The following is a 17,537-nucleotide window of genomic DNA, read 5'->3' on the forward strand; positions in this document are numbered from 1 at the left end:
CAATTATTTTGCTTATGATTGCTTTTGACATCCTGCCCCAGCTCCCCGCTTCTTACTAAGAATTCTTTGTTAGTTATTTTTTGGGTAGATATTCTTTGTTAGGCTAGAAGAGAAGTAAATCTCCTTTTTACATAAAAATGTCTATTTCACTCTTATTTTTGTAAATTCATTTGAGTATAAAATTGAGGGTGACAATAATTTATCCTTGGCTCCCTGAAGCTCAGTTCCATGGCCGTGGCTGGGAATCTACGGTTGCTTCAACAGAAAATATCTGTCCCACGTGGTTTCAGGGCTTCCTTCCTGATGCTCTGCCGTCTCTCTGTGACCCATCCTGGAACAGGGGGTTCACCTTTGTTCCTGCCTGGGATTTGGTGCATTTTCTTCAAGATTCATGTCTTTCTTCAGTTCAGGCACATTTTCAGGATATTCTGCCTAAACCTTGTTTCTTTCCTGTTTTTAAAACGTGTTTTAATGGTGGCAATTCTGTCAGACCTGCTCTGTCCTCTTAACTGTTTCCCCTGGTTTTTCTATCATCTCGTGTTCCTGGAAGCACCGACTCTCTTGTTTCTTTTTCCACAGATGCCTGCTGACAGGGGCTGTGTTCCTTGTTTGGTTTGTGATTTGGACTTGGGGCTGATCCTTACTATTTTTATGGCGCTTTTTATTATCTCCTTGCCGGGGTATCTCGTGTCGTCTGGGCCATGAAAACCTCCCCCTGGAGCACTTTGGGGCTGGCTTCAGCGTGGGCCGTGGGGTTCACTGATCTGGGACCCGCTTTGAGGTCAGGATCTTGACTGGGAATTCCATTCTGATGATGGTATTAAAATTCTGGACCCGGGCCCAGCCCATTCCCAACATGCACACAAGCTAGATGGGGTTCAGTTTCCCTTTTTTTTTTTTGGAAATCTTTTTTCAATTCAGAATACCTGGCAGACAGTTCTTTCGTGCCTCTCTGTGGTTGGAGGGTTCTTCCTGTCTGTCTCTCCCTCTCTTCCTTTTTTTTTTTTTTTTTTATACACAGACTGGGGGGCCACATTCTTCGAGACTCACAGCCACACATGCCCACTTCTCTTGTCCCTGTCCCACGTACCAGGTTCTCCCTCTGGTTCCTGAACAGCCCTTTGGGGTCCCCTGGCCCCACTCAACGCCAGTGCTCTGAGCTCATTTCCCCTCTTGGTTCCCCTCTGGAGGACTCCCATGATTCTCCTCTAAGTCTGACCAGACTTTGACACGACTCCTATATGCTCATGTTCCATGCGGGATTGCTATGGGTCTCATCTGGGCTGTGTTGATTGGATCTGCAAGGTCCCCCAAAGCTCATATAGTGAAGGCTTGGTCCCTGGTGCAGCCGTGTTCAGAGACGGGACCTTGGGAGGTGACAGGGTGGTGAGGCTCTGTCCTCATCAATATACTCATCAACTGGCGGAATCCTAACAGAACGGGCTGTTGGGAGGTGGAAACTTCAGGAGGACACAGGCCCCTGGGGTGTGCCCTGAAGGGAGTATTTTGTACCAGGCCCCGTTTTGATCTCTCTGCTTCCCAGCTTCCCCCCCCCATTCCCTGCCACGCCCTTCCACCTCACCACAGGCCCAAAGCTGCAGGGCCAAGAACCACGGACTGAAACCTTTGAAACCAGGAGCCAAAATTCATCCTCCTCTTTTTAAGATGCTTTTCTCAGGGATTTTGTCACAGCAACAGAAAGCTGAACAATGCAGGCTGGGAGGTCTGCAGCAGCGTATCCCACTGTGTTCCCGGGAGGGGGAAGTGCCAGTTGATAAGTGTTGGGTGCCAAACCCACTTAAAGAAAGGTGTTGGCAACATGCAGAGAAGAGAGGCCTTTGAGACAATGACGGTGACCTGCCAGCACTTCCATGGCAAACGTAAAGCCTAACTCTACCACATACTTTTAAAACAAACCCCCACAGCTTTTAGAGCAAGGGAATGTCCTATCCTCAGAGGACAGTGACTTTGTCTTTTCCTCTCTGTGTCTCCATTTTCACACACGGGGCCATATGCACACACAGATGATGTACAATAAACGCTAAAGGAACAAATAAAATGAGCATTTTCTCATTACATGTAAAAGTTCAAATATCAGAAAAGCTGATCAGGCGGTGATGAATGCCATATCGCAGTAAAACTCTTGACATAGAATCCTATCAACATTGTGGGTGCATTTATAGTAAGTTAAGCAGAGTCAGTTAGTTTTCTCTTAAATTTCTTTAAGGAACTTTAAAGTTTAATGCACCAAAATTCAGCTCAGGTAGGACTGCTTTGCAGGTGATCTCTGACTTTGGCTGGGTTTTCTAAAAAGGACTCACTCAAATGAACACCCCAAGGCCTCGAAGGTGTTCCAGGGTTGGCCCTGCCATAAAGCCTCCACAGCTGTTCTGACATGTACGTGGACAAAACCAAATTTTTCTGGAGTGACAAAGGAATGGCTAAACATTAAGGGATGTACAAACTCTTCTTGGGACCCTTGTGATTCTGCTCAGAATAAAATGGCTCCAAAGTTTAAGCACAGATTCAACAGCACAGAGTTATGCTGGTCTAAAGTGAAAGAATTACCGTGTGATTTCGAGTGAGGGAGACATCAGTACCGTCTTGCAGATAATGGGTCTCCGTGAAACCACTGGCAATGAGGCCCCTGTAGAGACATAAAAACAACATAAAAGATGAACATCAAATTGCAATGATACGTGTGTGTGAGCTTCTAGGCTGTGCTGCAGGCAGGGTCTGACCTCCTCATTTTGCAGATAATCTGGTGAGGCTCCCAAAGGCCTCCACAGGGGCGGGTCGTCAGGGAGAACTCGGAGGAGACGCTGGGGGCTGATTCAGACGTGTGTGCTTTGAACAATCCCCTGTGGTGCGTGAGGGGCCACCCCCACTCCTGCCACCTCATCCTCCAGTGCACACACGAGCTCATTGGCACATGTGCCCACGCACACGCACACTCTTCCATGAATAGCACAGACTGGGTCCTGAGCTGGGAGACACAAGGCGCCAGGAAGTCATGAGGGTCGGGGACTGTGATTAATGTCTAAGCCACCTGCTGGAAAAAGAAGTGCCCCCGCTGCGTGCCGCCTCAGGAGAGAGGACAGGTGTCGGTGTGGAAATCTCACAGGAGAGATTAGGAGAGCAGTGCAGTCAGCAGTCGTATAGTGGCGTCGGAGGACGGGGAGGAAAACTACCCGGACACAGGGAAATGTTGACTTGCTAAGAAAACTCGGATGAGGGGGGCCCTGGTTATCCTAAACAGCATGCAATTCACCAGGCTTTGTCAAGGACGGCAAAGCACAAGCCGTTTAGGTTCTAAATGATTTTTCAACTTCTTCAATTACGTGGGCTATTTTATCCTGTTCAACACCAACACCAAAGTGTTCCCTTGGGCACCCACTATGTGCCCCTTCTCACTGCCGGAATTCCAAGACAATAAGACCAGTCCCTGCTCTTGAGGACACTGCAAAGTGGTGAGGGGACAGAGACACATCAGTGGGGAGGGCTGTCCCAGGGTGGAAACTGTCTTCCTTGGGGACTGGCTGCAGGGTGGGAGGGCAACAGCCGGGAGGCTCTGCAGGGGCTGCCCACTCTGCTGGCCTAGACAGCTGGAGTCAGAGGCGGTCAGCACAGGCAGGTGGGAGGGGGAGGGACCTCCAGACAGGGTGGCAGGGTCAGGACACCTGAAGGATCTGGAATTTGGGGAAGCAGGGTGGTGCAAGATAAGAAGGGGCTTTAATCAGAAGCTGTACTTTATCTGTCTGGGCAAGGAGTTGAGGGTGGTTTAGATTCTGGGTTTTGCAGGAGGTACACGTGGAGGGTGATGGTGCTGTGTGCTGGGTCCTGACTTCAGAGAATGCCCTTCACAACACTTGGTTCTGCTGGGGGTCACTCCACTCCCAGGCCAGGGAAGAACACGTGACCCAAGCTGAGCCCATCACAGAGCTCCCCTGCATCACGCTGTGAGCTGGGGCTTCTGGGAAAGAGGTCTTTTCTCTTATTCTCAAGGATTGGAATGTGGTCACAGAGCTGCCTTCTTCCTGGTCCCTGCTTCCAGGGGACACGGGTAAGGGACACAAAGCTGTCATCCTATGGTGAGAAAGGAAAGGAGGAGGAAGACTGTCCAGGTGTCCTCTGGGGTTCACAGACGCCCTTGTTCAGGAAGTCCCTCTCTTTGGGCTCAGTGGGCTCAAGGTCTTGCAACCAGCATCTGATAGATATGGCCGGGAGGGACAGAAGTGGGAACGTGCCCACAAATGGACGAGGAATACTTTCCCCCAAAGTCAGATTTCCCTGCCTCTCTCCCAGCCAAGTTCACTGAATGTAATCGTTCTCTTTCATATGGATTTCAATGCAGCTGGGACAGGCCTGGTTGAAGTCAGACCCTCACAGTGTGTCGGAGCTGCTCTACACTTCACAGTGAATACTTGAGAAGATTGTGCTAAAAATACAAAACACCATGGTTCACACTCCCTGACCAGGGCACTGGATTCTCCTCTGACCCTCGTTTCTCACACGGCCCAGGAGTCCAGGAATTACGCTGGAGAAGATGAGCCTCTCTGGCTGTGTCTGAACCCTAAAACCTCATCTTCCAAGTTCCCTTCCTCCATGAGTGCCCAGGACCCCCCTGGGCAGGCCCATTCCCAGGGCACTGAGCCCTACCTGATGGTCAGGAGCAGAGGGAGGGGGGCAGGGTGGCTGGGGGAGGCTGAGGCCGCTGCTCACTGGGCAGAGGCCTTCTGGAAGGTGGAGGAGGCCGGTGCCCTTGAAGGGGAGGGCGTGAGAAGGGCAGGGAGACGGACTGGATCTACTCAGAGGTGGTGTTCGGGGGAAGCAGATGTAGGAGTGGAGCCTGAGGCTGGGACCTGATCGGGGTGACCCGCAGAACGGGTGGGCTGGGAAGGTGGGGACAGGGAGGGGACAGGGAGGGAACCTGCAGAGGAACACATGGGAGGCACAGAGGAGGCAGAGACCATTGCCCCACGGGGACAAGACTCATGGGGCCCCAGTGGCCTCAGAACACTTGGCCAGACTCAAGACCACAGCAAAACAAGAAGAATTCAGTACGGTTTAAAATATATCGTTACTTATGGTGTTACTTACTATTGATTCACACTTTGACTTATCTCGTGTGTTATTAATAACCTAGTCGTTCGGGTCTTAGCCGTGCTGGAGCCTTGCTTTGCACTCACAAGACTCGTGAATCACAGCATGAGGGACTCACTGTGTAGGACAGAGCCGTCCACCGGGGGCCTCTGACCAGGCCCGCAGGTACTCTACCTCTTTTAAAGGCACGTCCAAGGGAAGAGGAGGCAGGAGCCACAGCCTGCTAGCAGAACCCACCCCAAGAAGTTCCCATGTGCCCCGATGCCTGCTCTGACCCCCTCATGCCAGCTGTGTCTCCACAGGTCCCACGGGGTGGGGCTCAGAGCACGTTACAGCCCCGTGCTGGCCTCCCAGTGCATGCAGATGAAGCTCCAGCCTCCAAAGGTCTCCCCTGCCACCCTCAGCTCCAGGGCAAACTTCTCTCTGGTTTACATTTGTCCCAGCCAACACTGGCCTCTGGCTGGTTCTAGAACACTTCGGACCCTCTCCCACCGACAGCCTTTGTGTTTGTTGTGCCCTGTGTCTGCAACGTTCCTCCTGGATTTTCATGTGGCTTTTCCTGACCAGGCTCCTTTTCCTCTCCGGTGCCTGGTGTAAGTGCTCTCTTGCTAGAGGGCCTCCTGATGTCTTATCTGAGGAATCCCCACCACCCCATGTCACAGAGTCCCCTTGGTCTTCCAAACAGCATTCCTATGTGAGTTGTTCATCTGTTTATTTGTAACAAGAATATAAACCATGGGGTGGTGCTCTCTGTTCACCGCTGCGTCCCCCAGCCCTGAGAGAGGCTGCTGCGGTCCCTCCCTTCCATGCTAGCTATGACTTGCTGAGCACTGACTCTGGGCTTGACATTTGCTAAGCCTGTTATATCTCATTCGATCCGCAATCTCTCTATCTTTATGGGTTAGATACTATTCTTAACCCTGATTTAAAGGAGGAAGAGGATACAGGGAGGTCAAGTGACCTGCCCGTGGTCACACTGCAGGTGGCAGTGCCAGGTGGCATTGGTTTTAGAACTTGTGCCCTTAACGACGGTGTGGAACTACAAGCTGGTCAAGGGATCTCTTCTGACATCTGCTGCAGGCACTGAGTGCTGGGTAAACTCTACTGAGTGGATAATGGATGAATGCAGGAGGGAATCTGAGGGGACTGTGACAGATGCTGCCCCTCTATGCCCAGGACTGTCCCCTCCTCCTGAGTGACATGTGTCCCATGTCCTTCTCCAGTGACATGGATGAAGCCCAGAAGGTGCTTAGAAGGCATTCTAAGAGGCATGTCTAATTTTAAAATGTTGGGAAGTCAGGCCCCTGGAGAACATTGAGAAGGGCAGACGGACGGGGGCTGCGTGGAAACAGGACAGCAGTGATCCCGAGATGTCCCCACAGAGCAAGACAGTTAGATGGACTCTCTCGTGTCAGCAAATGGAAACAGGAGGTGAAGGCACAGTGTTATGAGACACTCCTATTCTAGGCTCATTAGATGGGCTGGTCTAACTAGGCATTCTGTCCTCCTGACACCAGGAAGTAAAACACACTTGAACGGTTGACTCTGTTGTTTTCCATTTGTTTTGCTGTTACAAATGATCACCTAAACAGTCTCATTTCACCAGTGCTTATTGTGCTGGACACTGGGAAAAAGATACCCAAGGACTCCCCAAATGGGAAGGACAGGCCAGAGTGGTTAGAGCTCATAACAGAGATGCCCCAAACTCACGGGTAGTCAAGAGAGGGCATCCAAGCCTGAGGCCAGCCCTGGGCAGCGGGGGGGCACCACATGAGTCCTGACCCAGGGTCGGGAAGGACAAGTCACCACGCTGGGCAGGTGAAGGTGGGGGGGGGAGAGGAGAGCTGTGCAGGTAGAGGCAGCAGCAACAGAAAGGCACAGAGGAGCAGGCACAGCAGGCTAGTGGGCTGGGAAGTTGGGGTCAGCTCCTTCAGATGGCATTGGCTTTATGCTGTGCCATAGGGAGCCCTTATGCACAGTGACCTGGACACCCAGCAGCTTTAGAGCTAAAGCCGCTGTGACCCCATGTGGATAAGACTTTGGAGGATAAAGAGGGAAGACAGACAGTGGAAGGTTAGTGAGGAGGCTGGTGTGAGGGCCCAGGACACTGCTCTCAGGAAGCGGAACTCTGTAGGGCACAGCACTGGAACACATGGGACAGCGGGGCCTAGGGATGTCGCCAGGGACAGGAGCGGAGATCATGAGCTCAGACATGTCCACCAGCAGCTGCTGCTCTAAGTGTGAGGTCTAGAGAGCTGCTTGGAGTGAGGACAGAGGCGGGACACTGGGCTGCCCTTCCTTTATGAGGAAGAGCTCTGGCCTGTCCATCAAGGTGTCTGTGACTTCTTGTTTCAGAGTCTCTGGGTGCACATGGCTGAGAACCATCATTTAGAATTTGGGTTATGATGTTATGATGCAGGTAAAGTTCTTCTATTTTTTTTCCATTTCTGAAAAGATTTGAGTATTGACCTTCCCCCCCAAAATGACCTCCAAGTTGATTTTTTAGAATATTGAAATGATCCTTCTCTACATTTACCATTATATAATTTAGTCATATAGTTTGAATGAGATGAATTTCATGAAAGTGACAACGTTTTATTCCCCTCTGCACAGGACAGCAGAAAGGAGCCCTCGGGGGGCCTTTCTCTATCCCCCACCGTGGAGCGAACTCACTCTTCTCCTGTGGCCCACCAGGCTCTGCAGCAGGACTTACTTTCTTCTACATGATTTCTTGTTTGGTTGTCTCTTCCCCACTCAGCTGAGCCAAAGGACAGGAGCGCTATCCCCCACCTAGCTCAGTGGTGACTCAGTGATGGCTTAACACATAACTAGAACAAACAGATTCGTTACTGTAGAACGCGACTCCATCTGGATAGAGTGCACCCAAACTAATTGGATCAATTAAACATAAAGGAAACACAGTTCCAATGGCCTCCACTGATCCTCCAGGGGGAGGGGCTGGGCGGGGACCCTCTCAGCACTACCTCGTTATTTCAAGAATCCCAATGCTCTCAGGTCATCCAGATCAACCCCGACACCTTGTTATCTATGTTGGAACTCTTTAAATGAGCAAAGCAGAGAAAGAAAAGGCAGAGATTGGCATCAATTACCTAGATGATAAAAGAATTCATTGATGGCTTGTCAACATTTTCCTATTATTTCTGTGAAGACCATACATATGGTTTGTGGGTTTAATTATTCTGAGCAATATGTTCATACGGAAGTGTCATAAGACAGTCCTGGCTTGTCAATTAACACCAGCAAGCACTGCGGATCCTCTTTTCAATTAAATCATATGTGACATGCAGGCTTTGGTGGCCTCTCCCTCTGAGTTGACCCATTTGGTATTCAGAGCACCCAACCTGGTTCTCTGCTGAAGATTCACTTTATCACACGTTATTATTCTGCAAATTACAAAATCATTCATATATAAATTTAGGTAATGGTTTTCTCCTACTAGAATGCCGGTATTAGCTACTGATGCTCTCCTTTGAGGGCTAAACTGCTCAGAGCTTTAACAAGGCATGGCACGCACCCAACATCAGAATTGAAAACCATGATCAGTATTTTCCTAGTTACTAAAGTGAATCTTCTATTGAATATTATCTATTTCTGAATCTGAGCTAAATAAATTTAGAGAAAAAAATCAGGAGGTGAGCCCGTGTGCACCCTGCGCAGGCCTCCTTCTCTGAGGACCTCTCTCTGGTTTTTAGCCAAAACCCTCGACAGGTTGGAATCGCAGCCTCTTCCTGCTATTGTCCTTGGATCACCTGGACTATTTTGCAGAGGGTTCAGACAGTGCACTACAAACCAGTCATTGAGGCAGGAAATGGAGGGTGAAAAGAGAGTCAAGAAAAAGAAATCAGAGCTGGTTCTTGTCTCGTTTCAGCTTTGTCTCAGCTTCTTTGAGAACTTGGTCTTTGCAAATATGTACACTTAGTTTTCTGTTGTTGTTGTTTTTGGTACTGGGGATTAAACCTAGGGGTGCTTAACTACTGAGCTACATCCCCAGCCCCTTTTTTATATTTTATTTAGAGGCAGGGTCTCACTGAGTTGCTCAGGGCCTCGCTGAGTTGTTGAGGCTGGCTTTGAACTCATGATCCTCCTGCCTCAGCCTCCTGCCGGGATCACAGGTGTGGTCATGGAGCCCAGCACATACACACTTCTTGTTCTCCTTGTGGAGGACATTAGCATCTCCTGGCAAATAGCTTATGTTCTGGGCTCATGATTTGGGGAGGCAAAGCAAAGCATCACCACCGTCACCTCTGCAGCTTGTCATTGTCATTGGTACTGCCATGGCCCTCCTACTCGTCTGTCGTTGCGCAGAGTGCTAGCCCCTGTCCCCTGTGTTTTTAAATGCACTGGAGGGATGACTGTCAGCATTGGCCTGATAGGAAGAGGGAACACTCAGAGAGGGTGAGCCACGTGTGCAAAGCCACACAGAGCAGCCCAGTGGGACTGAATGTGCCTGTCAGGCTCTGAAGCCCACCCCCCTTCCTAGCCACTGGCCAGCACTGCCTTCCCAAAGAAGAGGTGGCCCGTGGTTCTGAAGGCCTGAGAAGTAAGCAGCTGCGAGTCATGTTCTGTATTTTTCTGCAATCAGTGTTTCCACAATGCTGGAACAAATGGTCGAAAATGGGCTTCTGCTGTTTCTCTTTGCGTTCAATTCAATTTACTCACAAAATTCAGATTATTTTTGGTTATAATTTCAGCATTTTGGGATCCTAACTATTTAGAACTGCACATCTGTGAGAACAATGGAGCATTTACATTCCATTTATTTTGTTATTCTCCATTTACTAAAATACTCAAAATGATCAAAACATTTTTTTTTTTTTTGGTTTTCCTTTGGGATAAAAGAAGCAGCAGCAGCTCCCTTTGCCCAGCTCTTTTTCATTTAGTTTCAAAAACTATAATAAATAAAACTGTTGATACAGCATTTTGGAAACTATAGGGGACAATTAAGTTTCCTCCAAAATAATTCCTTAAAATACTGCTTCCATTACAAGTCACAAATACACAGGGGTTTGGATTAAGTCATGGGCATCTAGGCTGAGATAAGCTGTCATTGCTGTCATTTGGGACTGCCCAGATGACTTTATTTATTCACACATGCCACCTCTGACACAGAGGATGTACTTCTGGAGTTCATTTGTCAACTTTGTTCTCCAGCTGTGACATAAAACCTGGTGAAGGTGATGGGCTCCTGCCTCGGCAGCCCCAGGTGCTGCACCACATGGCCCCAAGACCTCTGGTGACTTCTCCCCTTTTGCAGGACTGTGGCTTCATACTGATGGGCTATGACTCTCTCCAAAGTATGAGATTTATCAAGTGAAAGTAACACAATTTTAAGAAAAAACAGGGCTGTAGACACAGAGGAAAAGTCAAAACCCCAATAACCACTGTTCCCACAGGTAAATAAGATCCCTGCCACTTCTCCCAGAATGCACAGCTGCGTAGCGTTAGCAGTTCAGCAGGTCAGCGCACGCTGTCCCCTGCCACATTTCTGCCAGTATAGGTAATGCAGGGTTTTCTCTCAAGCTTCAGAAATTTCATTTAAAGAAATAACCATTGGCTCTTACAGGGCAGCAGGAGCTAAAAATGGCTTGAGCTCTTACTAAGCCAAGCTTTAGATTCAACTTTTACAACAACCTGGTAGTGCTCGTTTTGAGATGAGAAAGAGAGGTGAGGAGAGGGTAAGCCACCTGCCCAGGGCCACACTGCTGGCACTGTGTTCAACCTCAGAGCTCAACCTTTTGTGCTAAGCCTGCACAACTCCCACGTCCACTTAGTCCACCTTGGCCTTTCTTGCCTGCTTCTTTTCCCCCCTATGGGTGACATAATCTTTTTTATTTAATTTTTTAATTTTTTAAAATTCGTTATGCGTGAGAGTAGAATGCATTTATGTACTTTGATAAATTGTACACAGATGGGGTATAATTTCTCATTTTTCTGATTGTACATGTTGTAGAATCACATCAGTCATGCGGTCGTGTATATACATAAGGTAATAATGTCTGTCTCATTCTACTCTCCTTCCTATCCCCACTCCCCTCCCCTCCCCTCCCTTTACTCCCTTCTACCTAATCTAAGGTAACTCTGTTCTTCCATAATGCCCCCCCTCCATTTTGAATTAGCATCCACATATGAGTCTTCCTTTAATTTTGGGGGATTGGCTTATTTTGCCCCAGTCAGAATGGCAATCATCAAGAATATAAGCAACAATAAATGTTAGCAAGAATGTGGGGGGAAAAGGCACACTCACACATTGCTGGCAGGACTGCAAATTGGTGCAACCACTATGGGAAGCAGTGTGGAGATTCCTCAGAAACCACCATTTGACCCAGCAATCCCACTCCTTGGTCTATACCCAAAGGACTTAAAATCAGCATACTACAGTGATACAGCCACATCAATGTTTATAGCAGCTCAATTCACAAAGGCTAACCTATGGAACCAACCTAGGTATCCTTCAATTGATGAATGGATAAAGAAAATGAAACATTCAATAGAATATTACTCAGCTTTAAGGAAGAATGAAATTATGGCATTTGCTGGTAAATGGATGGAGTTGGAGAATATCAATATAAGTGAAAGAAGCCACTCCTGCACACTTGTTTTAAGTGAACAATTATACATGACTTAGCAATCTCTATCTTTGTAGGCAGAAATGAAGAATTTCTAGTTGGGTAGGTGGGTCTATTTCCCACTTATTGCCATAGGTCAAAATGGAAAGAAGCAATAAGGAACGTATGAATCAGGGCTCATTTGATTCCATTCTATTTACCTCCAATCTGGAGAATGTGTGCCCCACATGGTCATTTTATGAGTATTAGGACAGGAAAAGTTGACACTGTACCATACATGAAGGCATATGATAAACTAAATCATGCAAGTGAAGAACCACACCCATTTGTATTTATACTATTTCATAATCTATAACTACTAGATAATCTAAATATCTCTGAAAATATGCAAGTAGGTTTGAGCCTATAGGCAAAGTGAACCTTTCACCCATGGTCCAATAGTCCATCCCGCATTAAATTGGGAGTGGTGTTTATGAGCCGCTGCTCACTGAGCACCCACACTAACTATGATGGGCTGGGACCTGTTATAACGGCTCTTCTTGAAACCTTTATAAAGACACCGTGCAGTAGGTAATGGCCATTTGATGGACGTATCAACTGAGGTCCAGAGGTGTTGTGTTCAAGGTCGCACAGCTCTTAAGAGGCAGTAGACAGTGGTTGCTAGATGCCGAGACATCACATCTTCCGCCCAGCCTCTGCCCACGTACCCTTGTGAGAGGAAATCACACCTACTGTCAACACAGTCTTGCTTGATCATTAGGGAACACAGTTTGCCTGGCTGAATACTGGGTCTGGTGCCCAGAGGAATTGGCGCTGAGGGATGGGCTGCTCAGCTGGGCTCAGTGCTGTCCTTGTGGGTTGGGGTCTTCCTCATTCACTTCTGGGACCAGTTCTGGATCCCAAAGGCTTTCAGTTAATAATTTCAGAATGTTGGGCGAGAGAGTTCCAAGTAATAAAATCTGGACAAGACGACAAGTCCACCTTCAACCACCTCTTTGACAGCCAAAAGCAGCCCCGCGGCTGAGAGCAGACCTGGGCGCCGTTTTCTTCTTCTGCGACTTGGGGCATAGGGTTTGACTCATGCTGGAGCTTCCTGGTGGACACAGCAAATGCAGGCTCCTGCCTGTGAGCGCTTGTAAAGGGAACGGACGCTGACCGCTTGAACGCGCCTGCCCCAGGACCCAGCAGTGGCCACCGTAAGCCTGCTGCTTCCTTCTGCAGCCCTCTCCCTCTGGTCCAGGTCACCATTGCCCTCCTGAGAAGAGCCCAACCAGACCCTGTGCTCACTCTCGTAGTTTTCCTGTCCTTTGTCATACAACAGCCAGAGCGGTTTTTAAAGCAAAAAACTCAAATCATGCTGGTCTTCCACCTAAAACCCTGCACTGCTTCTCACAGAAACCGGAGTCAGGCTCAGCCTGCCCGTGGGCACAGCCCTCGCCCCTCCTTCCCAACTCAGCTCCCCTGGGCTGCCTGAGGCTCCCAAGGCCTCCCAAGGTCCCGAAGTCCTTCCCTCTTCCTCAGCTGGGCCAGCTGCTGTGACCCTTCTCCCACAGGCCCACTGCTCTCTGGCTCGCCACGTCTGCCTCTCTTCCAGGGCCCTACCCATCCTGTGAGCACTTATTGCCATGGGCCTTCCTTCTCTGCCTGCTCTGTGGGTTGTTTGAGGTTCACGTCCCCATCAAGGCCATTGAGTAGCCCGTCTGCATCCTCAGTCTTTATGCCAGTGCTGGGACTTCACAGTAGTCAATGAACATTTGTGGGGTGGATGTGATAATTGAGAATGAGAAGACTACATCACAGGAACGCACGGACGGTAGTATCATTGTTGGTTTGCTATAACTTTAGGGTATGAGAAGGTTTTTCCCCCCTACTCTAAAAATTAATCACCATCCACAACAAAAAAAACCCAAAAACTCTGATGGGTGGAAGATACTTTGATGCTTAAAAGTTCCATATACTTCAAACATAGCTGGCCGTTAGCTCAGACTGTAGAATAAAAACATACAAACTTAATATATGTCTTCAAAGGGCATTTTCTTAATTATTAGCATTATAACAACACTAAAGCGTATTATCAGGAACCATCAAACAAAACACCTTTTAGTGTTTAACTCCAGGCTTGGATCCTGGAGCTTCCCCTCGCGCCAGCAAGGCCTGGGAGGCCGCGTGGCCAGGGCTGGGAGGCCGGGAGGCCTCAGGTCTGGGGCCTGGTAAGTGCTTCCACAGAGGGCTGGCAGCGTTTCAGCTGCATGTTCCTCACCCCCGCTGGTCCATGAAGGACTTTTATTAATTGGTGTTCTGAGGCCAGAGGGGATTTTCTTGGCCTCGGAAGCCATCCAGCCGGCTCCTAGGCTGACTTGCAGACTGGCCAGCTGGGCGCTCTTAAAAACTGACCTACATTGAACCAAACTTGTAGAATGTGTATTAGATCAAATCTGTTCCTTTTCACTCAAAGTCAGTTATGCTCTGCAAATTTCCATGCCATCCCTGCCAGAGACAGATACCAGGGGTGTTTTCCTGCAGGGAAAAGGACCGTCACTTTCTAGAATTTTCTAAATTGGCCGATGGAATGACTCAGATCCTCTTGCTGAGGCTACCAAGCTATGTGCTTGGGTTTCAGAATAGATGACTTCCTCCTTTTGAAAAATGAGGCCCCCAAATGCAAACCCAGGCACAGAGAGCCACCAGTGACAGCACCTCTTGTTTTCTGGGAGGCCTTTGCCTGCTCAGAGACATCCCAAAAAAGCCACCCACTTCTGCCAGCACTAAGTGGGTACCACCACCTTCAAGATAGCTGTTGGAAAAGAAAAGTACGTGTCTTTGAGACAACACATGGTTGTAAAACATGAAAGTGTAAAATGAAATCATAAATACCATCTGAATTCCAGTTGCTGGGTTCTTTATGGAGACTGTTCTTCTGTTTTCCTTGTTTTAAAGAAACCACCGAGAAAAGAACTCACAATACCCAAGCTGAAAGTCCGCTTCCCAGAGCTGTGCTCAGAGTTGAAGCTGATTTAGGGCCTCATCAGCAACTGGGCTGGTTTTTGTTTTTTAAAATAAGTCTGGAAGGGCTTTTGCATTTAGAGCAAATGCTGCTGAAAACCATGGAGCAGAACTAGTAAAGGACAGGCCGGTGACAGTGGCCATTGATGGATTTCTATGACAGCCACCCCAATCAATATTCCCACTGCTGGGCCTTTGAACCAGCTCCCTCCTCCATATGGGCTCTCCCAGGGTGAATGAGCACTTTTCACAGTGCCTTAATTTCTTATTCGATTCCAGCCCTGTAGGTTACAAAAGGGGTCAACTAATTCTAACAGCTAATTTTCTACAAGCACTTAAGTGCTTTGGTCAGAACAGTGGTCGGGAATATTTTATGCTACTTTCACCATTTTTAAGCTACAGCAATATGAATTACCTTGTGGGTTTAGTTTAGTGAGGCAATACGGGACAAAATATTACTCTGGGTCATGGAAAAAAAAGAGACTTTTAATAAGCATCATGGTCTCAAATTGTAAAATTAGTTAAAAACCACGACAGGGTGATTAGCTGGTTCATATTTGATTGAAGCGGTAATCTATTACATTTATGAAAACTTCAGAGTTCACAGCTGCGCAGCCACTCCAAAGCATTACCTCCTTGGAGCACATTTTAAAAGCTGCTGGCAGCCGGGCAATAGCAAATCCACAGCACCTTTTCTCTTCTCATTGTGGCTTCTCCGGTGCTGTGTCTTACTATGTCCTGGACACAGGGCAAAAGCAGATGCCTGCTTCACACACTGACCCCAAACAAAGGTTCACTTCTCCGATGGGCTTGGGTCAGACCTGCTTCCAATCTCTGGCTTTCCAACTACGGATCTGCTCCTCAGATGACGATGCTGTGGTTTCTTTTAAAAAAGGAAAATTGAAGAATACTTCCTATAAAGAACCCAGCAACTAGAATTCAGATGGGATTTATGGTTTCATTTTCACACGACCATCTTGCACGCAAAGCTGGGAATTGGGATGACATCATGTGTGCTACTAAACTCACATTCTAAAAGCATGCTCCAGAAAGAAGTTCTTCATTAAAAGCTGAAACCTTTCCATGTGTCTGGGGGAAAAAAAATAGCTAACTATGTTGAAGAGGAGGGAGGCACAATTTTAATGACTGAAAAATGTAATTTACAATGATCTGCCTCAGTAATCCCTCCTAATAGCTTCATGGAGAAAACGCTACAATCACCTGCTGCAGGCTTACTGAATTAATCAACGCTTCTCGAGGTCAGAAAATAATTAAGTGTTAAGTGCACTTCTGTCCATTCAAAGACCAAGGGAGTGGATCCATCCAGAAAAGGGATAAAATATTGCATTAGTGATCTTTACTTTTCATAAGGGTGGATATGGCCAACATTAAATGAGCACATTCCAACTCTCCGCAGGTCAGAGCATTATTTGAATCTGGACCAGTCATTGAGTGACCGTGTGGAACTGTGATTGATTTGGCTGGGTGTGACAATGGCACTGGAGTTCCATAAGAAGTTGCCCGTGTTATTTCAGAAGGGCATGTTGAAGTGTGAAGGGGTGAAATGACGTGATGGCCGGTGTCTCTACAATGACCTCAGGGAGGGAGCATGGGGAAGCAAGTGTGACGAAGTCCTGTGCTCCAGCTTCCCTGCCTTGCACTCTCAACACTGGCTCTGGATGGTTCTTTGCCTGTGCAATGTGGCTGTCAGCAGCAGCCTGGGCCTTCGTCCCTAGATTCAGTGACAACCCCCTACTGTGGCAATTGTCTCCCAAAGTTGTCAACTGTCCCTGGGGGGTAGCATCACCTCCAGCTGAGAAACTTGGCTACCTGGGAGGGACTAATATACCATTTTTTTTCTTTTCTCGAACATATTTAAAAGGTTTGGAATGTAAGTTTTAAAGTCAATGGAGGAGCAAAAATGTGAAAAGCTGGCATGCTCTGTCAAGACTCCTGAGGAGGGAGGGGGTGGCATAAGCCTGGGCATAGAGACTAGAGGCCCCAGGTGGCTGGGACCTCAGCATCAGAGCACAGGGGGGTTTGGAGTCCCTCAGGTCCAGGCAGTCAGCTCAGGGACCTGGGGTTCAGGAATGTGCATTTATGAAAAGAACATTAAAATTTCTTAGAAAATAATTTCAAATGTACAGAAAAACCTTCAGAAATAAAAATCATACAAAGATACATATGTGCCTCTAATATCCAGATTCATCCACAGATGCATTTTATTCTGCTTTATCCTTTGCTTTTTACCTCCCTTGGTCTGTCTACAAACAGACACACACACGCATGCGCACACTCACATGTATACACACACACACGCACACACACACACTTTTTTTCTAAATTTCTTGTGGGTAAGTTATACACGTCATGGAACTTTACCCTCAGATCCTTCACTGGGCATCTCCTGTGAACAGAGATGCCCTCCTGGTAACCATAGCACAGTCAGCAAAGGTCAGCAAGTGTCCCTGGGTGTGATGCCTCCCAGCATCCCCAGCTTACCCGGCACAGCTTACCACCTCCTCTTCCCCGACCACACAGTCCTGTCCGGGGTTTGGCCTTGCATTAGGTCATCAGGGCCCTTTGCGTTTTCTTAAAACAACTTGGAGGCACAATTCACTCGCTTAAAACTTACAGTGCAGTGTACCTCAGCAATTTCGCAGACCCCTGTCCCCGTCACCACATGACGGTCTCGGAATGTTTTGTTCCCTCTTTGTCCTTCACCCTGTACTCATTATCCTTCATCTCTTGTGAGCTTGGAACATCTGCACGGCTTTTCCATCTTTTCTGATAATGACATTTTAGAAGAGCACAGTTCCTCTTTTTTTAAGTTAAAAAATTTGG

The 17,537-nt window shown here is 48.0% G+C and overlaps 1 protein-coding gene across 1 annotated transcript in view; it reads right to left on the reverse strand.

Annotated features, from left to right (window-relative positions):
* The window catches only part of Adam12 (ADAM metallopeptidase domain 12), a 263,686-nt gene that overhangs the window by 111,434 nt on the left and 134,715 nt on the right, over positions 1 to 17,537 (reverse strand). The window contains exon 3 of the mRNA XM_048791374.1: positions 2,569 to 2,647. Coding sequence (XP_048647331.1) covers positions 2,569 to 2,647 — 79 coding nt within the window. The remainder of the gene's footprint in view (positions 1 to 2,568; positions 2,648 to 17,537) is intronic.

This window comes from Marmota marmota, unplaced genomic scaffold (genome assembly GCF_001458135.2).
Source record: "Marmota marmota marmota unplaced genomic scaffold, marMar, whole genome shotgun sequence".
In the NCBI taxonomy this organism is placed as follows: Eukaryota; Metazoa; Chordata; class Mammalia; order Rodentia; family Sciuridae; genus Marmota; species Marmota marmota.